This window comes from Acanthochromis polyacanthus, chromosome 11, assembly GCF_021347895.1.
Source record: "Acanthochromis polyacanthus isolate Apoly-LR-REF ecotype Palm Island chromosome 11, KAUST_Apoly_ChrSc, whole genome shotgun sequence".
In the NCBI taxonomy this organism is placed as follows: domain Eukaryota; kingdom Metazoa; phylum Chordata; class Actinopteri; family Pomacentridae; genus Acanthochromis; species Acanthochromis polyacanthus.
In genome coordinates, this window is record NC_067123.1 from 12,684,148 (window position 1) to 12,709,058 (window position 24,911).

The following is a 24,911-nucleotide window of genomic DNA, read 5'->3' on the forward strand; positions in this document are numbered from 1 at the left end:
GTATTCCTCTCAATCTGTGTGTGTGATCGACACTGAAGCCTATCTGAAGTGATTTTTTGAGTTCTTTATGAGTTTTTGGAATGAAAATGAAGTGGAAAATGGAGTGAAAAGGAATTTATACCATTCTGTAGAGAGTGTGCACAGTGTATAAAGAGTGTATCCAACATTGACAGGGGCGGAGCATATCAGTACAAATACATGTGTGAAACACTCATTTCTTGTAGTATTGCTCTGAAATTTTGACCTGAACTATGTAAGACCCCAGGCTTTTGCAATATTGTGTTTTCAAGCTGTTGCAGTGCTGCCACACTGATTTTCAGGTGTTTTATTAGGGAAAAAATGTAGGCGAGAAAAAAAATTCATCCTAATTCAGTGTGTTCCAACATACATAACTCTGTGCCAGTAGCACCTAGAGTAATTCTGACTGCACTGGGTGAAAATTCAGGTTGTCAGCTTTCAAATGAGACCCCAACCATGCATGTACTCCAAACAGTTCAAGAACAGCATTCAATTTACTTTCTGTAAATCTCAGTAGAAATTTCGGGCGGAAATTGCCCAGACCTTAAAGGGAGTAGCTGTAAGCATTTTGATTGTTGTGGAAGGTTGAAGTGTTTTTTCTGTCTTTGTGCTTCCAAGAGCATTGTGGCGGATTAGCTGGCAATGGGCCACCATGACAGAGACTTCTATAGCAGTTAATGTGCTCTTGGGTCCATGTTTAAAAAAAGAAATTTTGGTAAATAATTCCAATTTTAGGCTTTGTTTTGGCTCACTTTCTAAATAGAACAGCACAACACAGAGCAATATGTCAGACCAAATTTCTCCTTCGATTGTCAGGATGATGAAATAAGAGTAAATCAGCATGAAATCCCATTATTTTGAGCCTGGCTGCCAAGAAATTTGTCACATTAGGTATGCCTGCACAAGCAGTTAAAGTCTGATAAATTCTACTTTTACAGCACTTCTACATGTTGAATTCTACTATGTATTTATTGTTGAGTTCATTGTGGGTGGTGGTGGAGTACTGGGCATTACAAGTAAAAGTGTTTCTAATATTTTGTTCTTTCCATTAACCTACGTTAGTATTGTAACAGTAGAATCTATGGCAGAGCTGCTGTAATGGATAGCATGAGATTTTGAGAAGTGGCCGCTTAGTGTAAATTTTGTAAAATTAGCTCCTGGGACACATTCTTGGATTAGATTAGGTAAATACACCTGTTCTTGTGCAGTATGAAAACAAATTCATTTGGATGTTTATTAGTCCCTCTCCCCCCCCCCCCCCCCCCCCCATATTGGCAATTTTATTATAAGCTTCAGCTCTATTAACTTATGATTAACTTGGCACAGTGGTGAAGCATTTACCCATTTTAATTCATTAAAACGTTCCACCTGCCCTTTGAGTTGAAGTTGCCAAAATGACTGCAAGCCGTAATGTGGATAACAAGTTGTTCTTTTTTTGTTTTTGTTTTTCTTACATATTTGACATGTGACCAGTAGAGCCTGAGTGAATAAAAATAACAAACACATGTTGATTATTTCAGTAACTGGATTATTCTGTTAGTTATTTCTGACTGTTGAGAAGTTTAATTTTATTTAGCTCTGTCTGGGCAGAATTATATGTTGAGCTGCTGATATTGTAAAAAAGTAAAGTGAAAACAAAGCCAGCCATTCTTGGTGTATTTTGCTGCTCTCACATTTTTATTCACTGGTGGCTCATTATTCACTGCTATGGCAACCATGGATAGAAGTAGAGACAGCTCAGACATACCATTATGCAGTGTGACACAGTTTTAATGGCATAAATCATAAAAAGATGAGAGTCTAATTGATTTGATTATTCATTGAAAAAATCTAGAATCAACATGCATTTTCTCAAGTGACCACGGGTGTGAGCAGTGCTGGATAAAATGGTGGCTCTACTACTATATATACTTAGCTAGGTACATTTTTCATTTGTTTCCTCTCTGCTCTGTATAAACACTGCCGACAGTTCAGTCGAGTCACTAAATGGCTTTACAGTTGCACTGAGGAGAGCAGAATTTTTGAATTTTTTTTTTCTTATTGCAGAATCTGGTGCAAACGGTTCAGTTTTTTAGTGGATCTTTAAAAGAAAAAGTCCTGTAGAATGAACTGTTTTTGATCATATATTGTGCATTTGTTGGCTTTGAAAAATCAAGTTTCACTTATTGTACACATAATAATAATAACTTGCTGAACACTCGACTAATTTTAATCTTCCTCGTCCATCCATTTTTTACTAAAAGAGAGGTCATCTTTAAGGCTCACAGTTGAGTTTTAGGTTATGACTCAACTGTCAAACGATTGTGTTCAGTCTTTCTTTTTTAAAATTGGACACGGTGTTGGTTATTTTACACGATCTGCATAGAGGTTGGTTTCCTGTCTTACAGTAGTGATAAAAACTGAACTATAGAATCATTTTATTGCTGTTTAAGAGAGAAAATATTAACATTCACTGCATAATTCAACATTTTCAAAATGTCAGTTATGCAGCAGCATCTTTAAATCTTCATCCTCTGGAGTATCCCTGTTCCTGTTTGTCAGTCTTCCCTACAGCACCACTGTAGGTTCAACCTGAAACAAAATCAATACATTTTTCATAAGACTGCTATAGGGAATTTTGGAGAAAAACTGCTTAAAATGTTTCTCTAAATGGTGTTTTACACATATATGACCACAGTATCTTAGTAAAATATCATCAATAGCATCCCCTCCTTATGTTGTTACAAATACAGGAATGATTTCCAGGAAGATAATGAGGTGATGTTTGTATTTTTACTGCAGGTAGTCAAAAGCAGGAGACGAAGCTGAGTGGAGGATCCAGCAGACACTGTTTCAACAGCCTGAAGGCCAACACTCAATATAAGATCAGTGTTTACACTCAGCTGCAGGACGGAACCGAAGGGCCTGCAGTCACTGCCACCGAGAAGACCTGTAAGTACGCTCCAATACTCAATGTAAAAAAAAAGCAAACTGGACTTTAACAGATGTTTCTTTTTTGTTTTACAGGGCTTTGTCAGTTTTTTAAATAAGAAAAAAAAAAACATAAAATTACAAAGATGAATTCACATGTAACATCAAAAACCTGTACTGTTTTTTTCTAAAACAAACAAAAAAAAAACATGTTAAAAGTACATCCAGGAATGTCCAAGGTGACAAAAATGTGTTGAAATGAATGCAATGCAATAATGGCATATATAGTAAATACAAAGGTATTGAGAGAAAGGCTCAGTGCGTCGAAAGAGGTCCCCCAGCAGCCTAGGCCTATAACAGTACAACTACGGGCATAACTAAGGGATGTCGAAGAAGAAGTCAGTAGTGCCCTGTACATGCCAGCTGACCCCTCAGGGTCACCTGAGTCAACCCTAACTGTAGGCTTTGTCAAAAAGGAAGGTTTTAAGCCTGGTCTTAAAAATAGAGAGGATGTCTGCCTCCCGAACCCAAACTGGGTTCCACAGGAGAGGTGCCTGATAGCTGAAGGCTCTGCCTCCCATTTTACTTTTAGAAATTCTGGGTACTACAATTAAGTCTGGAGTTTGAGAGCAAAAAGTTAAGAGCTTTGTATGTCATGAGAAGGGTTTTAAATTCTTTTCTAGATTTCACAGGAAGAAACTGAAGAGAAACCAGTATAGGAGAAATATGATCCCTCTTGCTAACTCCTGTCAGTACTCCCACTGCAGCGTTTTGGATCAACTGTTGGTTTTTCAGGGAGCTATTGGGGCATCTTCATAGAAAGGAACTGCAATAGTCAAGCCTGGAAATAACAAATGCATCGACTAGTTTTTCTGCATCACTCTGGGACAGGATATTCCTAAATTTGTACAATATTTCTCAGGTGACAGAAGGAAGTCCTACATATTTGTTTTATGTGTGGGTTAAAGGACTTGTCCTGGTCAAAAATAACTCTGAGGTTCCTCACAGTAGTACTAGAGGCTAAAGTAATGCCATCCAAAGTAATTATATGCTTTGAAAATGAGTTTCTGAGATGAAAATGTCACCAGAATGATGTGGAATTTTCCCAGAATGACACAAAATCGATCAAACTTTCTTAAAAATTTTCCAGTGACTTTTAAAAACATTTCACTAGTTTTAAACAGCATCTTGTCACAATTAAAACGGTGCTCATCAACCAGTTTTGAGAGATCAGAACCCAACTGAGTCCAGGAGCTGACTTTACAGAGGCCCTTAGTCTTAGTGAGCAAAGGCCATCATGACAGAGACTGTTGTAACAGTTTATGCCTTCCAGTGTTCATGTGCTGGAGTCTGTGCTTGGTTACTTGAGTTTATCACCTTCTCAAAAGTAAATCCCTTAATTCTAAAATTGAAAAATACTTTATGAAAAGTGCTGCACAGTGAGGTAGTGGTTAGCACTTTCGCCTTGCAGCAAGAAGATCCCTGGTTCGAGTCCTGGCCTGAGCCCGGGATTTTTCTGCATGGAGTTTGCATGTTCTCCCTGTGCATGTGTGCGTTTTCTCCGGGCACTCCGGCTTCCTCCCACAGTCCAAAAATATGCTGAGGTTAATTGATGACTCTAAATTGCCCGTAGGTGTGAATGTGAGTGTGATTGTTTGTCTGTGTATGTAGCCCTGTGACAGATTGGCGACCTGGGTTTCCCCTGCCTTCGCCCGAGTCAGCTGGGATAGGCTCCAGCACCCCCGCGACCCTAATGAGGATAAAGTGGTGTATAGAGAATGGATTGACCTTATGAAAATTAATAAGTTTTAATTTAATCATGTTTTTTGTTAAGTTGTGGCTAAAAACTCATATTATGCTTGATATTATTCTTCTTAAAATTAATGCTACACTTTTGCAACTTCTATTCAAATTACATTCACAGTTTTGTGTCTCATACTTGGATGGTTTTTACAATTTTTTACACCAAAGAATCATGATAAAAGCAGATGACCCTGAAAACATGGTTTTCCAGCTGAAAATGAATGAACATCCATCCATCCATTAATTATCTATGCACCTCTCAATCCTCAATAGGGTCGCGGGAGTCTATCCCAGCTGGCTTGGGGCAAAGGCAGGGGACACCCTGGACAGGTCGCCAGTCTTTTTCAGGGCTACATATACAGACAGACAATCATACTTATACTCACACCTATGGTCAATTTAGAATAATCAATGAACCGCAGCATATTTTTGGACTGTGGGAGGAAGCCGGAGTACCCGGAGAAAACCCATGCATGCACAGGGAGAACATGCAAACTCCATGGAGAAAGATCCCAGGAAGACCAGGACACAAACCAGGGATGTTCTCGCTGCAAGGTGAAAGTGCTAACCACTACCCCACTGTACAGCCCAATTTATGAACAGTTTACTGGTATTTTACAGATTTATTACAAATTATAGCTACCAAAAATAACAGCTACAATGTGTTCATTTATACATTAACTTTAACAAAACTGGCCTCAACTTTAAGTAATATCCTCATTTAAAACTTAATCACATTTAAAAAGTGATAAATTGTTCTTTTACAATATTAAATTGGAAGACATACTATTTTTACTGTACTTAAATCAGCGCAATATATAATTACTTTGTGAATATTTGCCATTATTTTCATTGATTTTACAGTTTATGAATGTTGCAGTATTCTAGTGTTTTATAGTATATTATTTTTTTTCCAGAAATTTTTTTAGATCGTTTTACTGGGTGATAAAAAATATTGATCTTACACCTGATTATCTGTCTTCTACCATGTTTATAGGTAATTTAATTATTTTTACACACGTAAATATCTTTCATTAACTACTAAAAAGCCAAAAAAAAATACATAGACCGTAATCGTATGTAAAATGAAGTCTGGAATGCAATTAATTTCTGAAAAATTGCTGAATTTGTATCAGATGATTATTTTCCACTATTGTTCACATTTTTTTTGGCATCTCAGCTGCTTTTTTCTTCTTTTCTTTTTAGTGCAGACACAAACGCCTTCAAACACCAAGAGAAATTCAGAAATCTTTCATTTTGGTATTTATTTCAATACTTAAAATTGTCATCTTAATTAGGCTTTCATTATGAATTTGTTAAAAGGTTCCATTTCTGAGAGGCTTGTTGGTTAATTTGTAGTTAATACATGTAATTTTTAGCATTATAAACGGGCATTTTATTTATTTTTATTTATAGTTTATTTTTCAGATCATGTTTTCCTCTTATTCAGGACTCTAGGAATAAACCATTTGAAATCGATTTCATTTTACTCTGACTGCAAATAGAGCAGAGAACAACGTGGGACGGCTTTGTGAGTTTAAATTATTTGATTTGGAGACGTTTCAAAGCTGATACACCGAAGCGCCACGTATGCAGCTTTTTGCACGAACCCAATCACATACACATCACTGACACCTCGACAAGAGCTTCACCCCCTCCATACGATGTGCCAAACTCCCATTAAATCCCATGTGTCACCGTAACAATATAGCAGAAACGCACGCTTGAAAAACAGACACACCGCTGTCAGCTGTCATCGGCTGGTAGAACGATCGCGTCATTTTCAGCATAAAAGAGCTTTTATCCTTGTGGGAGCCTTTTGTTGTGCAGCAGCAGCCCCAAACACTAATCAAGACCCAGTGTCTGGAGACGCGGGAGGCTGGCTGGCTGGGTGGGTGGGCTGTTTTCTGTCTTTATTTGCAACAAGCACCATGTGCAGTGAATCCAGAGCTCAGTTTAGATATTTTCAGCAACATTTCATCCACTCGTTTCACTGCAAAGATGAACAACGGTCGAGTTCAGTCTCTCTGCACGTCAGCTGAGTCAGCGAACCTGAAAAACTCCCTCATAATGTCCACTTAAACAGAAAAAGAGACAACATTTAATAGGTGACAGATTCATAATAAATCCTCCAGAAAAGTTTATTATATAGTAGGAATTACATTGACATTGGTGTTATCATCAGTGTCGGCCAGTAAAGGCTTTAAAATAATAGATCTGCATGGTAAATAATTGTATTCAGGTAGGTGATTGAAAAATGTAGTATGTGAGTAAAAGTGCAAAAGAAAAAAATGGTTCAAAAATCTAAAAAATAAAATCTATAATATATTTTTTTAAATATCGATCTCATAAAAAATACAGTTTTCAGCAAGTAACATGCATTTTCTAGCTGTCATTTTTCATTAGATGTGTTTTTTGGGGGGTGGGGGGTGGGGATTGTTAATGTTTATGAAAGGATGTTTGCAGGAGTTAAAGCAATAAAAATATAATTAGGTAGACCAAGATATCTGTTGTTTTACAAACAAAACATACAGGAGGCTTTTGAAAACAAAAATTATATTTTATTTAAAAAAGGTTTCTATAAAGTAAATTGCATGTAGTTTGTAGTGAATAGAGTTACAGGTTTTTAGTGTTTTCAATAGACGGTTTGTTTTCATAATTTTACTGGTGTTTTTATGTACACTCAGCCAAAATAATGTACACACATATCAGGAAAAGAAAAACTTTCATAAATATTTAGTTTGTATAAATACTTCTGTACAGAGAATTATCTCTTTCGAAGTCTGATCAAATTATGATAACACTGTGTACTGTTGCACGATGTTTTCCCAACAGATGGCACTACCCTCATGGATGTGGCGTCAACAAGATGCAACATTCATTTATGCATGTTTTTCTTTTCCCGATGTGTATATACATTATTTTGGCTGACTCTGTTTTTCAGAAATATTACAGAAATCTGTAAAATCAATGATCCGCCTCAGTTCAGAATGATCATTTTCAGGCAGGTGATTGAAAAATGTACAGTTTAGTGTTAAAATAAATGTGGGATGTTTTACATGTAAGTTTAAGTGCAAAATATTTTTTAAATGAAAAAATGGTGCATAAAAATATAAAAAATAATTAAGTAGTTATTTTTAAAAAATAAAATGAGTAAATAATTGTCACAAATTGTATCTCATTTTAGAAATCCCTTTTCAGTACTTAAATGTTTTATCTATTTAATTGAAAGGAAATATTTGTGAAATTAAAAGTCTTGATAATAAATATTCAATTTTCCGAAAAAATTGGATTGAGGATATAGCATGTAGATTATATGTAGCAAGGCCAGTCATTTTTATTAATATGGCCCATTTTATACACAGGAGTAGCTCAATGTTGCACAGTGGGTAGTGGTTAGCACTTTCGCCTTGCAGCAAGAAGATCCCCGGTTCAAATCCCAGCCTGGGCCTGGGATCTTTCTGCATGGAGTTTGCATGTTCTCCCTGTGCATGCGTGGGTTTTCTCTGGGTACTCCGGCTTCCTCCCACAGCCCAAAAATATGCTGAGGCTAATTGATTACTCTAAATTGCCCGTAGGTATGAATGTGAGTGTGATTGTTTGTCTGTATATGTAGCCCTGGCGACCTGTCCAGGGTATCCCCTGCCTTCGCCCAAGTCAGCTGGGATAGGCTCCAGCCCCTCTGCGACCCTAGTGAGGATAAAGCGGTGTATAGAGAATGGATGGATGGATGGAGTAGCTCAATGTGCTTTACATGGAAACAAAAATAAGGCCAAGAATCAATGCATACATTTTAAAATAAATTAAACCTGATTATGAATACAATAAAAATAAAAACAGAAAAGTTTGAATGCAGGAAAAAAGAATAATTTGCATTAAAATTATTGATAGAGCAAACAGTACATATAAAGGATTAAAATGTCAGTGATTTCAAAGAGCTCACCCATGAGCAACTAGAGTTACAGGTTTTCAATGTTGTTTTACATCAAACATTTCAATATAGGTATATAAATTTTACTAAAATATGAACTCTGGGCTGCCAGTGAAATCTCAGTGTGAGGGACAACCTCCATAAGCAGTGTTAGTTTTTGACAGATTGGTCAATATTTGTGCCATACTTCTGTCACTGAAATAGATCACTGGAATGCTCTTTTAAGATGCATTTTTACTTGGGGTTTTTTTTTTTTTTTGCACAAAGTTACTTTTGTAATGTTGAATACAGTATTTTTTTTAAAATTTCCCCTATGGTTGTTGTCTCAAAAGGAAAAATTTGGTAAAATGACACATTTTTTGGACAATGTCATTTTTTTTTCTTCTCTGGTATACAGCTAATTAAATATTCATTTCGCTACAAGAGAGACCTGATGTTTTTTGAAGTGAAGTGCAAAAAATACCAACATATATGAGTGTCAGTGTCAGAAATTAGCCACAAGGTCAGCAACGCTTGAAATTCATGATGTCTTCAACATTCATTAGCTTCTGCTGCCCGTCCAGACTAAAACACAACCCTGGAGTCACAACTGAAGCTGGGTCAGCAGCTTTTCAAAAATCTGTCTTTCTAGTGTCCTAAAACTTAGTGTAGACGTGGCAGAAGTTAACCGTTTTAAAAATGAAATGTGGAGTTCTGTTTCTCTTTAATTGATTTGTGAAACCTGCTGTATTTAGAAATTCTGCATATTCATTTGTGCAGACTCCACAAGGTAAAGAAAAGGCAGCGGCAAGAAAATGAAAGTGAGAGATGAGCGGCTGAAACAAGAAAAAAAAATATGTGCAGAGATGCAGTAAAGAAAGAATGTTCTTTCCCCAAAGCAGGTGTTTGCTTGGAGCTGCCCTCTTCCGTATTGTAGCTCTGCCGAGAGCCTCCGCACTGATTTATTGCTTTGTTTTGATGCAAATGAAAGCCAGAGCCTTTCCTCCAAATGACTATGCCCATCGCTGCAGGCAGCCACTGCCGAACGCTCCCTACCTGCCATCGCAAGTCGTTGCCAGCCTCAGGTAGCTGATTTACTGCCGAAACTGCACTGAAAGCATAAAGTGTGAGTGTGTTGTGTCTCTGGGAGGGAGGGCAGCACATGAGGAGGTAAGAGGAGACAGTAGGAGTTTACTTTACGCTGCTGCTGACACTGTGATCAATCCAGCAAATTATACAGGAGCAGAAATCACAGAGCTGCATGTGGTTATTTCACAGTTTCTGTATGTTCCATATGAGGCTCCACTGGGTTTACACCTTGTCTAAGAGGGAGGATTTAATTTCAGGGTCATCGAAACACACGCTGATCGCTTTACGATGAATGGCATCCTTATTGCAGGTTAACACATCTCTATGTGTGTCTTTATTCTCTCCATGCAGTACCCGTCCCAACCCCGGCTCCCACCAAACCCCCCACCACCACCCCGCTACCCACAATCCCACCTGCCAAGGAAGGTCAGAGCACATTTTATTTTCTCATTGTTATTGATTGTCTCCTTCATATTAATATCCTGGTGTTGATTTTAATGATCTGTCTTTGTCTGTTTAACTGGGAATATCTGGGAAGCTGCACTCTTTCATCCAGTTTGCAGCATTAAGTTACTTTCCCTCACTGTTTTTAGGTCCACAGAGAAAACTAGAAAAGCACTCAGAGAGCGCAGTACTCTGCCAAGGCTGCTCAATTGACCCATCATTCCCGACAAATGAAATCTTTAATTTAAAAAAATGACCTTGCGCTGAATATGGGCATGCGTTATACATGTGCATGTTATGTATGGATACCGAATTGTGTGTAAATTGCTCTTATAAAGTTCTGTTGATCAGTTCATCACTTTTTGCAAGCCTTTGTTTTTGCTAGTCAATCAATCAATCAATCTTTATTTGTATAGCACTTTTTATCCGATAAAATCGCACCACAAAGTGCTTCACAACATTAAAACATTGAAATAAAAACAAGAAAATCTTTCCCTCCCACCCTGGGTATGTACATGTATATCTACACACACACACGCATGCATGCACACACACACACACACACACACACACACACACACACACACACACTCGCCACAACTGTATGGAGACATAGCATGATAAGTGGTAAAATAACCATTCCCTCCAGGCTTTTATTTTGAAGGCGTATTTTTAATGTTACGGGCTTTTATTTTGTCACCACTCCAGCGGCACAGGAAGTGTTTACAGTGGGTACGGAAAGTATTCAGACCCCTTGAAATTTTTCACTCTCTGTCATTGCAGCCATTTGACAAAATCAAAAAAGTTCATTTTATTTCTCGTTAATGTACACTCAGCACCCCATCTTGACAGAAAAAAACAGAAATGTAGAAATGTTTGCAAATTTATTAAAAAAGAAAAACTGAAATATCACATGGTCATAAGTATTCAGACCCTGTGCTCAGTATTGAGTAGAAGCACCCTTTTCAGCTAGTACAGCCATGAGTCTTCTTGGGAGTGACGCAACAAGTTTTTCACACCTGGATTTGGGGATCCTCTGCCATTCTTCCTTGCAGATCCTCTCCAGTTCTGTCAGGTTGGATGGTGAACGTTGGTGGACAGCCATTTTGAGGTCTCTCCAGAGATGCTCAATTGGGTTTAGGTCAGGACTCTGGCTGGGCCAGTCAAGAACGGTCACAGAGTTGTTCTGAAGCCACTCCATTGTTATTTTAGCTGTCTGCTTAGGGTCATTGTCCTGTTGAAAGGTGAACCTTCGGCCCAGTATGAGGTCCTGAGCACTCTGGAAGAGGTTTTCCTCCAGGATATCTCTGCACTTGGCCGCATTCATCCTTCCTTCAATTGCAACCAGTCGTCCTGTCCCTGCAGCTGAAAAACACCCCCACAACATGATGCTCCCACCACCATGTTTCACTGTAGGGATTGTATTGGACAGGTGATGAGCAGTGCCTGCTTTTCTCCACACATACTGCGTAGAATTAACACCAAAAAGTTCAATCTTGGTCTCATCAGACAAGAGAATCTTATTTCTCATAGTCTGAGAGTCCTTCATGTGTTTTTTGGCAAACTCTGTGAGGGCTTTCATCTGTCTTGAACTGAGGAGAGGCTTCCGTCGGACCACTCTGCCATAAAGCCCCGACTGGTGGAGGGCTGCAGTAATAGTTAACTTTGTGGAACTTTCTCCTATCTCCCGACTGCATCTCTGGAGCTCAGCCACAGTGATCTTTGGGTTCTTCTTTACCTCTCTCACCAAGGCTCTTCTCCCACCATTGCTCAGTTTGGTTGGACGGCCAGGTCTAGGAAGAGTTGTGGTTGTCCCAAACTCCTTCCATTTGAGGGTTATGGAGGCCACTGTGCTCTTAGGAACCTTGAGTGCTGCAGAAATTCTTTTCTAAAGGCCCTGTCACACTCTAGCGTATAGAGCCAGCGTCTGAGGAACGTATGGACTTTTTGGGAATACGCTGACATATGCTGAAACACGCTAGGGGTACGCTGGAATACATTTCTACTACACCGGGGTACATCGGTGTACGCTGATGTACGCTGATGGCCAAAAAATTTTTTGAACATGCACAAAGATTTTCAGCATATGCCAACGAATGAATTTTACGCTCCTCATATGTTTCTCATACGCTGAACATGCTAGAGGTACGCTGAAGGTACGTTACACATACGTCGAGTACGCTTCTCATACGTTGAAATTGAGTGGGTCAGGAAACCTAGCGTTAGAGGAGCGTATAATGAACGTGTGCCTAACGAATGGCTAACGTTATGATGGTAGTTCTAACGACAGTCTAACGTACTCAACTTATGCCTCACGTGTTCTGAGCATACAGCCAACTTATCCCATGCGTATTACATGCGTATTTCCAGCGTATGGGGGGTATATAAAGTCTCACATTTCCGAATCTGTATCAGTTTGTACCAGCAGTTCAGAGATGGAGGTTGCTGTGCTGCAACATCACCAAGATTTGTTACAGTTGGCAGTTGAGTATGCTAGACACAGAAGAAGAAGGCGTAGAATGAGACGTGCAATCTGGGTGAAACCTTGGATTGGAAGGCGGCATCAATTTGGCCTTTATGACCAGCTTATAGTTGAATTGAGAAATGAAGATCAGAGAGCCTTCAGGAACTTCCTACGCATGCCTCAAGAAATGTATTATGAACTGCTGGACAGGGTTGGTCCCAACATCAGCTGTGTACGCTCCTCATACGTTAGGCTGACGTTCCGCATACGTTTCTCATGCGTCGGAGGTACGCTGATATACGTTACTCATACGTCGGTATACGTCCAACTCAAATACACATCACATCACATACGCTCACATACGCTATGCGGACGCTACTCATATGCTACTCATACGCTGACGGTACGCTAGGCTCACATTACTCTAATGGTTATTAACTGAAAATCGACCCCATACGCTGAAAAGTTGTGCGTATGAACAATTTTTCGAAATATTCGATACGTTCCTCAGACACTGGCTCTATACGTTAGAGTGTGACAGGGCCTTAACCTTGGCCAGATCTGTGCCTTGCCACAATTCTGTCTCTGAGCTCCTTGGGCAGTTCCTTCCACCTCATCATTCTCATTTGCTCTGACATGCACTGTGAACTGTAAGGTCTTATATAGACAGGTGTGTGCCTTTCCTAATCAAGTCCAATCAGTTTAATTAAACACAGCTGGACTCCAATAAAGAAGCAGAACCATCTCGAGGAGGATCAGAAGAAATGGACAGCATGTGAGTTAAATATAAATGTCGCTGTAAAGGGTCTGAATACTTATGATCATGTGATATTTCAGTTTTTCTTTTTTCAATAAATTTGCAAAAATTTGAAGATGGGGTGCTGAGTGTACATTAATGAGAAATAAAATGAACTTTTTTGATTTTGTCAAATGGCTGCAATGACACAGAGTGAAAAATTTCAAGGGGTCTAAATACTTTCCGTACCCACTTTATCTTACAAAGCGGGCGGCAGGAATTGATTGGACTCAGAAACACCCCCACAGTTTAATAATTTATTCTTTGTATGGTTTCCAACTGATGAACCACAGTCAATTTGTAGCAGGATGGCAATCATGTGATTGTCAGTAGCTAACTGACGCAGTGTTCACGTCATGGTTACAGCAACGCCGTGCCGGCAGCTGTATCTCGCAATGGGAAATCCTTAACAAAGTCATGGATCCAGACTATAAGCCGCATCACTCTGAAAATTTAATGAGGGGGTTCTTGTGTCATTTCTGACTTCCCCTGAAAATTTCATCCAAATCCATTACTCCATTTTTGAGTAATGTTGGAGACAGACAGACAGACAGATTCACAGACAAAAGTACGCTGATCATCATATAACTCCGCCGTTCCTTGGTGGAGTAACAAACTGCATGGAAATTAGAAATATTTAGTCATGTTCTGTTGAAATGAAGCTGTATAGACGCTGAGGTTAGGTTTTATAAGAAAAAAAATCACAAACATAAACAAAAAATGTAAGGGGGGCATTTTAATTGGGGAAAAAAATACTAAAATCATGTGAAAAGCTTTGGTAAATTTATAAGAAAAAAATCACAAATTTAGTCTAAAAAATCGTAGATATTTTATGACATGAAGGCAGCAAATTTACAAGGAAAAAACATGCACCGAAAAGTATGTGAAAAAATCATTGCGATTAAGGTGGGATATTTAAAAACAAAACAAAACAAAAACTTGCAAATATATATGATTTTTTAAAAATTCTTTGACGTTAAAAGTGGAAAATTTCCACAGACAAAAATCATGAATTCACATGAAAATACCTTTAATATTTTCTAATGTAATCGTAGCAGTTTTGAAAGTGAAGGAATCCTGTAATCATGTGAAAAAACTTGGTTATTCTTATAAAGTTGATAAATTTATAAGAAAAAAGTCAAAAATTTTGTGTAAAAACTTTGGATATTTTATGGCATTAACCCTTTACGCTTCAGTGCGTAAGGGTACTAATTTGCATAGGAATTTCAAGAATGTCCGACGGCTGCAAACGATTATACAAACACTATACGCCGATGGAAAGCTTAGATTCTCATGAATCCGCCGGTATAAACCACTTTCAGATGTGATTACCACAGCGGGTGAGAAAAACACATTTGTCCGACAAAAACAAATATTCATCCATCCGTTCTCTATACACGGCTTCAACGCACACAGCGCGACTCACATTTCCGGGTTCATTATTACACACAGAAAAAAAGATTCCACAAAAAACGGCCATAATCCAACCTTTTACATCCAGATGACACAAGCCAGTAAACTATTTTGTCCAAAACATGTCCTGAAGTCGGTATAAAATCCATGAATCGGTCGTTTTCAAGGAAATGCACCTCGCGATGTGCGTCCAATATTCCCTGTATTTTTCGTAATTTTTTTTTATTTAAAAATAGAATATTAGCGATTTTTTTTGTACTGAAAACGGCTGGAATTGACTGAAGCTTAAAGGGTTAAGGAAGCAAATGCACAAAAACCACACTGAAATGTATGTGAATAAGCATCTGTGAGATTAAAATGGAATATTTTCGAAAAATAAACTCACAAATATATGTGAAAAAATTATTCTCTGACAATAAAGCAAAAAAAATTGAAGAGACAAAATTAAGAAATTCACATGAAAAGGTCCTTATATTTTCTGATGTAAAGACACTAATTTAGGGAGAAAAAAATGCAAAATCATGTGGAAAAACGTGGTTATTCTCAGAGATTAATTTGGTAAATTTATATGAAAAAGTCACAAATTTATTCTCTGAGAATAAAATGGAAAATTTCCAGAGACTTCAGATGAAAGTACCTGTGACATTTTCTGATGTGAAGTTGTTAATTTAGGAAAAATACTAATTTAAATATTATAAGAATTTGTGGGAAAACCAATTTTGTGTAAAAATCTTGGATATTTTATGATATTAAAACAGCAAATGTGCAAAAAAATCACTGAAATTTATGTGACAAAAACATGAAATTTCGCAGAGTTTAAGGTGCTCGATTTATGAAAAAACTACCAATTCATGTAAAACAAAAAGGGAAATATTCTCTGAGATTGATGTGGTAAATTTGCAAGAAATAAAATCATAAATGCATGTGAAAGAAAAAAAATCTGATAATAAGGAGGAAAATTTCCAGAGGGAAAAAAAAACATAAATTCGCATGGAAAATGCCTTTAATATTTTCTGATGTATAGGTGGCAATTTAGTGAGAGAAAAAAATCACAAGTTCATGTGGGGAAAAAGTGCAATTTCCTGAGACTAAATAGGTAGATGTACAAGGAAAAGCATTACACTGATATACAACAGATATTTTCATGTGACAGTTTCATGTGAGAAAAATTTAGATTTCCTCTGAGAATACGATCAAACATTTTTGGGAAAAATATGAAAAAAAACTTGAAAATTTCTGTCAAAATTAAGGCAGTAAAAGTAAAAAAAAAAGACAGAGAGAAACTTCACTGAGATTAAGGTGGTAGATTTATGAACAAAAGTATAAATTCATGCAAAAAAAACTGAATATTCTCTGAGATGGGAGTGGTAAATTTATCAGAAATACACTCACAAATGCATATGAAAAAATTTATCTGACAAAATGAAAAGTTTCATAAGAAAAAAATCATAAATGTATATGAAAATTCCATTTTCTAATGTTAATACACACATTTTTACTTTCACTTGTGCCACAGATTTTTGTTTTTGTTGTATTTTGCTCTGTTGTTTTGTTTTGACCTCGTGCAAATCGTGACACATGATGAGTTCAAGGAATGTCAGAAATATGGAAAATCTCACAATTCTTTCTATTTTGACAGTTTCTGGTAGATAAACACTGTAATTTTACCATTTCTTAAAAAGATAACATACTTTTCAAACACCCTTCAAAGTGGTTTGTGGTTATATAAAAATATTTAAATGTCATGAAATGTACTGAACATATTTAATTAATGCAGATTACCGCACATGGCAGATTACATGCACTTAGTGCTAAATTTAAGGCTCTTTTTTCAGGCTATTTTTACTTTATTTTCTTGTGTGAGGGACATCTCAATAATACTATCAAATTAATGTTAAATACACAAAGCTGTAGCTTACTTAACACAACTACCTGACAGTAGAACCAATAATGATAGAAAATTTTAAAATACCAACAGAAACTCAACATCATGTTGGCTTTGAACCTCGAAAGAGTTATACAACTTTCCTATTCAGGTACATATGCTAAAACTCAGTTTTCTGTATTTACCAGAAGTTTTGAAGCACCTGCAGAACTCAGAAAAACACTGTAAACTCTGAAAAACAAGCATCACAATGATACTGTCATCTGCAGAAATCAAACTTGATTGTCCACCCGTGGCCTTCATACAACAAAGAAACATGATTGCAAGAAACATGAACTGATTCGACTTTCTTCCACTGACAAATTAAAACAACTTCAGTTTGAAATCGAGACATTTCTTCAGATTTCTTCTTGCTGACTGACACACAGGCGAAGCTGCTGTTCACCCACATATCAATTTCTATAAATCAAAATGTCACAGTGAAGAGTTTGACAGAGAAGAAGACAGTTTAGTGTACATCTGCCCCATGCTGTACATTTAGAAAAAGATTTCGCACACAGTTCTGACAGACTCAAAGATTTATTGAAGAAAGTGGCAGTAATGTCCCATCACCACATGCGTAAAATAATATAGAATTACAGAGAAACCTCCAGCACGAGACACAAAAGGTCATTTAGATGTAAAACCAGTGAGTCTTGGATCTGTGACAGCAGATAATATTTCTACAAACGTGTAATTCACATTCTTCACGTCTGCAGTTCATTTAAACAGCAATTTAAAACAATGTAATGTTAATGTCTCACCTGCTTGTTATTTATGTTCAAAATGCTGAAGAACACATTACATTAAGACATTAAGTCTACAAACATCTCAACTTGTTTTTTCATAGTAAGAATAATAAATAAGAACTTTTCAGAACTATTCAGAATTTTCTAAAAAAACAAACATAAAGGACCTATCATGGTTGAATCTGAACAGATAAAGGAATACAAAATTAACATGCAATCAAATAACAAAAGTCTAATATAATATAATAAAAATATAAGCACATATTAGTCTAATATAAGCAAAACAGAAAAATGTGTGCCTCAATTAATCCTCTTAACCCTAAAACCTGCCTGTGGATTTGGACAATATTGTTAAAAAAAAAAGAAAGAAAGAAAGAAAGATATCACTAAAATTTAGCAATTTGTCACAGCCAGAAACTATAAAAACAGAAAGAATCTTCAGACAGTCTTTCAACTAATCAGCTCTAACATGCTGCTGCATCCGGACACTTGATCAGATTTCACCTAAAAATCTTGATGCTTCATTGAATTAACTTTATGTAACATGTCTCATCTATAAAGTCACCAAAAAACAAACCACTCTATTAAAAACTAAACATTCTGCAACCAAGCAGGCATTAGTAACTGAAGTGCAATTTGTTATGTGATGGCAAAATAGCTTTTTTTTTCTTTAACCTCAGTTTCATGGTATCACACGAGACTTTTCAGCTGAACTGCAGGCAGTGTTTACGCAGAACAAAGAAGAGACAAGTGTAGAAACAAATTGAAACTGAAAGTAGTAAAATATTTACACCGGTAAAAAAATAACTGGTGGGAAATGTGCCAGAAAAATATTTCAACAAAAGAAGTGGAATGCTGTAATGTTCAAAAACTGTTGAGATGTTGAAAATATCTGTGAAATAATTATATTTTGTAGCTGTTATAAATGCTGTAAAATTGTAAAAGAATAAATTACTATTTGTTAAAATACAGATTTTTGACAAGGACATTATGTTGTTCACATACTTTTGTTTTTACAGTCAACATGTAAATTATTACTTTGTCTGTGATTTTACTAATTATTATCTGTAATTTAACAAAACAAAGATCCATAAAACAAATCCTTCACAAAGAATTTTTATTTGATATAATGACAAATGTTTGTCAAAAATGTTTTGTGGGTTTTTTGCTGATTTTAATGCAGTAAAAATACAGTGAAATGTAAAGAAAAAAAATACCATTTATAAAAAAGGAAAAAAGATGTTTTGTGGACAATATTTATAATATAGGTAAATCTAATTTTTTTATTGTGTTTTGTATTTTTTTAACAATAAGCACATCAATGAATACTTTTTTCTGTGTTTTAACAAATTATGAAATTTATAAAATAACAGTAAATTGATTTTAAAAATCACAGTTAAAAAAATTTCATTTTTTAGAATGTGTAGAGTCACCGTTTTTCTCCAGTTTTGGTAAGGCAAGGTTCTGTAAAATAAATAAAAGAAATGCAAATTCAGTCTTTCTTTAGGAATATAACTGTGTCATACAGCACAAAAAACATTTCTGAGTTCTCTCTACTTCTAGTAATGATTCTATTGTTTCCATTCAGGACTTAATATTGCAGTGAAAAATTAATCCACAGTGAGTAAACAGATGTAACTGACGCAAAAAATGCTCAGAAACTGCTTGGAGTTCAGAGGGTGAATGATGTTGCCGACTAAAAGTGTTCACTTAACCTCAGACCATTTTCCTGTCAAGGTGCAAAAACCACTAAAATGGTGTTGATATTGTCACAAACTGCTCGGAATTCTGAGTTAATCAAAGGGTTTTTTAAAATTAAAGCTACATTTTGAGAAGAAATTTTTAAAGTTGTCACCATGAAGTGCTTCAAATATGATGAGTAAATCTTTAAATTGGGTCTAAAACTAATCTTGTGTTCTGGTATTTCTTAAGAACCAAGCAGCAGCGTGCCGAGTGATCATTTAAAAACCTACCTATTAAAAGAGTGGGTATTTATACCAACTACCAAATTTCTAATATCGTGATCTCTTTAGTCCAAACACATAAAACCATTTTCCAACATAGAAACTCCATCTTTAATTAACACTAAAATCACAAAGTTCATCAGTCAGCCTGCATACCTACCTGGTTTTATTTGCAAAGCAAAGCATCAATTCTGGTTTTCACAGTTTCCACACTTTGTTAGTGCACAGTATGTAGCTGTAGCCTCACTCCCTAAAGCCCAAACAAATCTATCCCCTCCCTTGAGAAACACTTGATTAATGCCCGTTGCAGGAGGCGCTTTATTATGAAAGAAAATCAGTGTTGTTGTTTTTTTTTTCCATTTTGTAATTTATTTAGTAACTGCTTGCAGTAAACAAAGATGACAGAATCAATTGGCCACCAGCTGACCCTTAAATGTGATTTAATTCAAGGAGAAAAGGGAATGACTGGAATGATTGTTGCAGAGTGACGCATTTAATGAGTTTAACACAGTTTTAATCGTTTACAAAGTCAAGTCCTCTTCAAGTCTAATTAATCAAAGGGTTCTCTTTGCTCACAGGCCGCTTTTATTTTCACTTCTGAGTTGGCATCCATCAGAATAAAGTCATTTTGTTTATTTGCACATTGATGAAACAAATGAATCCAAAGAAAATCTATGAAGAAATGGTTTGATTTTTATTTAACAGTCAGGATCTTGAAGTTAAACCATCCTGCAGCAAAGCAAGCAAAATAAATAAATAAATAAACAAACTGAGAAGAAACTTTAGTGTGCCAAGGCTGCTGTAATTACCCATATGTTAGGCATAATTCATGTAAATGAATTTTATTTTGAAAGCCAAATGTGTCACAGACCCTGATTAGTGCTTTTTTAGATTGTTGAGCTTTTGCTTTGTGTGTCAATCAGCCAATCAGCAGTAAGTCACTGGTCGCTTCCAGTGAGCAGAACAGAGGGTAGCAAACCCCTAGACTGAGGATTAGACCTCAATAAAACAGTCACAGCTATGTCTATGCTGTGTATTATACAGATTCGGTGACAGGTTAGTGAGACTCTGTGTTTCTGATTTTCATCTGATATTTTGGAGCTCTGATATAATGGGAGTGAATTAGAGTTTTGGTCAGCACTCGCTGTAGTCTAAGGTGATTTATGAAAAAAAATCTTACAGCAATGAGACTCCCATTGCATAAAAAAGACAAAAATGCCTACGTTTCATGTATAAATTGTTCATGTAGGAGAAATTGTGAGCAGGAGTTGAGGTTATTGCCACTTTTTTCCTAAAATTAATTTGGTCAAATTGAGCTAGCTGAAGAAAAATTCAGGATTTTAAAAATATTTATAAAACTCAAACTGCGACTGTATCAAAACCCTAAAAGATATCAAAACACGGATTGAAAGGTATCACAGTAAAGTCTTGTGACCCGCTTAAACTTTGAACAAAATTTCTACCGTAAAGTATAGCAGAGCTACAGGGTTTCAAAGATGGCTAGGTTTTGGCGGTTGTCTGCACCACTTCCCTTTCATTTCAATGGGGATTTTTAAGGCGGTTCTTTACTAATTTGGTAAAAATTATATTATACATAAAAAGAACAAAAAACCACCCACAGGAGAAAATATGACCTGTCAAACAAATGAACCTCTCCTTTCCCACAACAAAGTCAATCGTCAGCATTACTTTCTGCCAAATCTATGTCCTCTACATATTTAAGGGTCACCAAACTTCCTCATATTGTTTTTGTCTGTCCTTGAGTGTGTTAGTGATTTTCTCCAGTGCAAGGTTTGTCTTATCCAATGTGTGATAATTTGTCTGTTTAGTTGTTTTCCAGAATAAAACATAACATTTAGAAAGCTAAGATTCATCAATATTTGTTCATTCTTACGATAATTTTGTTCTTTTGGATACAGACCAAGTAGAAGCAATTCAGGGTAAAATGAAATTCCTTTTGAAATAAAATTCTCACTTGTAGCTCTGACCTCTTCCCAAAATGTTTTAATCCTTCTGCACTGCCAAACAGTTAAACAGTGATTGAGCTGCATGTTTTGATATATAGTTTCTATGGGTTTTCTCAAAGCTGCAGGACGATTTAGATGCCAAAAATCACATCGGAAGAATCTTTAAGGATAAACCTGAGGAATAGTAACTTAATGATGATAAATATCTGCCTTGTGTTCAGTTTGTAAAGCAGCCAAAGCAGACCTGGTCTTCCTGGTCGACGGTTCCTGGAGCATCGGCGACGATAACTTCCTGAAGATCATCCGATTCCTCTACAGCACCACTGGAGCTCTGGACCAGATCGGCCCGGATGGCACTCAGGTACCACAGAGTTGGTTTGACCTTCTTTAAAGAGTGTGACAGCATTGACATCCAAAACTCCTAGTGTCTCCCGGTGTTCTGTTTAACTGGAAAGTTATTGACAGCAGTGCAGGAAAACCAGAAAAACAAACCTAGAAGCAGAGACTTGGAGCTTTCACTTTTGGGAATGTGGCAAAAGCTGCTCTTTGCCGGAAGCGCAGCAGGATTCTCAGCCTTGTCCTGTATGTTGGTGGGTTGTTGTAAACTATGGAGGCAGCAGAGACTGACTAATGTAAGAGATCTTCAGTGGTAATCTGCTGAGTGCTGCCGTGGAGGTGTCAGTATTGACTGCACTGCTCATATAGCACTCCTTGTACCATTCTTTACTGGATCCATGGCTTAAATTATCATCAAACAATGTTCTTTCAACAACTGATTATCTCAGAGTTAAACAGGTAGTTGTTACTGACATGTGGCTAAAATTGAAAATACATTAACTTTAGCTGGAAACGCACAAGTCCTTTAGTTTCAATGCTACCTGGATTAGTATTTGATAGATGTGTAGATATTCCCTGTTCAAAACAGTCATATAAAGGAAAAAAGAGGCGGCATAAATCACATTACTTCAACAGGAGACAGAGGTTCATCTCCTGTGTCCAACCACTTCACTTTGACTTTTCAGTGGTCTTTGAACTAATCATGCTTGATGTGCCATTTTGTTGTTAAACTTAATCCAACCCTCAGCTCAAAATTATATTTCATCAAAATCACCTTATTCAATATGTCTTTTATAAATTGCTGATTCCAATGAGTTGCAGGACTTTGTATTGCAGTGAAAAATGAGCCCACAGTGAGGAAAAATGTGGGAAAAAAAATGGGTTCTGGGAGTTAGTAAAAAAGGAGATTAGAAACCAATACAGAAATAAGACCAGGACAGAGAAAAAAAGAGAAGACTTGCAGTTCAATCAATCAATCTTGATTTATAAAGCACTTTTCATACATTAGAAATGCAGCACAAAGTGCTTTACATAGAATAAAACGCACAGAGAATAAAACGCACGCACGCACGCACGCACGCACACACACACACACACACACACTTTCCCGAAGAACCCACCCCCATTCCTACCCCCTCATCCACCAGCCTAGATGAAATACAAACATAACAACATGGGTTGGTTGAGCACAGAGGAACCAGGTCGAGGAAACACCATCTTTGAGAGCCGTCTGCACCCGGGGCAGCAGACGCCGACAGCCCAAACACCAGCCTAGGGTGCACCATGGCAGGGGCAAAGGGAAAGGCAGAAGCCTCCCCACCTACCAAAACGCCTGAGTGGATCCCAAGTCGGCATCACCGGACCGAGAGCCAACCACAGCCCCAGATGTAGACGGCCCCAAACTGAGGAAACATAGGAATCTAGAACAAAATAAAATAACTAAACGCATTAAGAATATAACTAAAGACTGTGTAAAACAGGATATTAAAACAAACGTTAAAATAAATAAATTACAGTTGTTTGACATTTGTGGAGAAGAGGGAGGAGTTACGAGTTGATTTCTGGAGAGAAGAGCTGGTTTCGACATACTGCTGGGTCTTGATTGGCAAATAAACCTCAGGTGTCCACAAGGACACAAGAAATAGAAGTATAGTGGAAATAAACATCAGGGGAAAGAGAAGAGGAAAAACCCTCCACTTCATTTGTTTGATTTCCATGATTGCAGAAAATATAAATTAAAAACCAAAGCACCTACTAGAGGCAAATAGAAAAACTGTAGCAGCAGCTTAGGCTAAAATGTTGCACATTTTTGCTGATTTTTGCTGTGTTGTCTGACAGGTGGCGATCGTCCAGTTCAGCGACGACGCCCGGACTGAGTTCAAGCTGAACTCGTACAGCGACAAGGAGCGACTGCTGGACGCCATCAACAAGATCACCTACAAGGGAGGAAACACCAAGACAGGTAAGATCCAGGAGGAGAAAACACAACTTAATGATGAAAACCTGTGGAGCTGGTGTTGAAGTCTGGTGAAGTTTCAGGAATGGATGTTGTGTGGTTGAAACACAGAAACAAATGTGTTCAGTTTCTGCCACTGATGAAATCCACAGAAGAAATCATCTCTGCTGTGGAAATTTGGACGAGCCATAGCAACAACAGTCTAAATGCAACAGTATTTGTCTTTGTAATTTATTTAAAAAAAATAAAGAACAGTAAAGAAGAGAAATGCAGAGTGAATGTTTCAGCTGGAATGGCAGAGCTCTGAGACCAAGCTCATGTTCAGAGGTCTGACCAAGATTCAAAGAACAAATGCAAACTTACAGAGATCAGCCTCAACATTGAAACCACCAGCCTCACACTACATAGGTCACCCTAGATACGATAACAGAGTCTGTTATCTGTCCAGTCCAGTTTGTCATTTAGGTCAATGCCCAGGTACTTGTCGGTCCTCACTCTCGCAATGTCAAGTCCCTGGATGTTCAGCGATGGAGTGTTTGAGGGTTGCCTGTGAAAATCGATCTCCTTTGTCTTGCTGCCGTTCATTTAAAAGGGGTTCTGCTCACACCAGTTGACAAAGTCCATGATGACCTTCCCGTACTCACAGTCGTTCCCCTCTGACACGCATCATATGATGGCAGTGTCACCGGAGAACTTCTGGAGAGGACAACTGTCCGTGGAGTACCCGAAATCTGATGTGTACAGGGTGAAGAGGAAAGGTGAGAGTAGTATACCCTGGAGGGCGCCTGTGACCACCGCATCAGGCACACAGTCCTGTAGCTTCGCACACTGGGGTCTGTCTGTGAGATAACTATCTTGATGGTCCACGCTGCCAGCTGGTCACTGACTGACACTCCCTTCAGCTTCACCCTAAGCAGTGACAAATATGGTTAATGTTATTCACTTCACCTGTCAGTGGTCATAATGTTGAGTCTCACAGTCTTAGGGTTATTTGGGCTTGGTGCTTGACGCTGGTCACAATATAATTATATACCATAACAAAACAGTAGAAAACATTTTCACGATCAGGTCTATCAACAGTCATGCCCAGACTTGGTTATGATCATCACAGCACAAATACAATTCATCCGAGTCCAAACAAAATTTTGCTACAACCTCTAAATGCAA

At 37.4% G+C, this 24,911-nt stretch overlaps 1 protein-coding gene across 3 annotated transcripts in view; it reads left to right on the top strand.

Annotated features, from left to right (window-relative positions):
* The window catches only part of LOC110966091 (collagen alpha-1(XIV) chain-like), a 332,534-nt gene that overhangs the window by 209,360 nt on the left and 98,263 nt on the right, over window positions 1–24,911 (top strand). For all 3 annotated transcript variants that reach the window (XM_051955093.1, XM_051955095.1, XM_051955094.1), the window contains 4 exons: window positions 2,800–2,949; window positions 10,082–10,156; window positions 21,673–21,812; window positions 23,627–23,750. In XM_051955093.1, coding sequence (XP_051811053.1) covers window positions 2,800–2,949; window positions 10,082–10,156; window positions 21,673–21,812; window positions 23,627–23,750 — 489 coding nt within the window. The remainder of the gene's footprint in view (window positions 1–2,799; window positions 2,950–10,081; window positions 10,157–21,672; window positions 21,813–23,626; window positions 23,751–24,911) is intronic.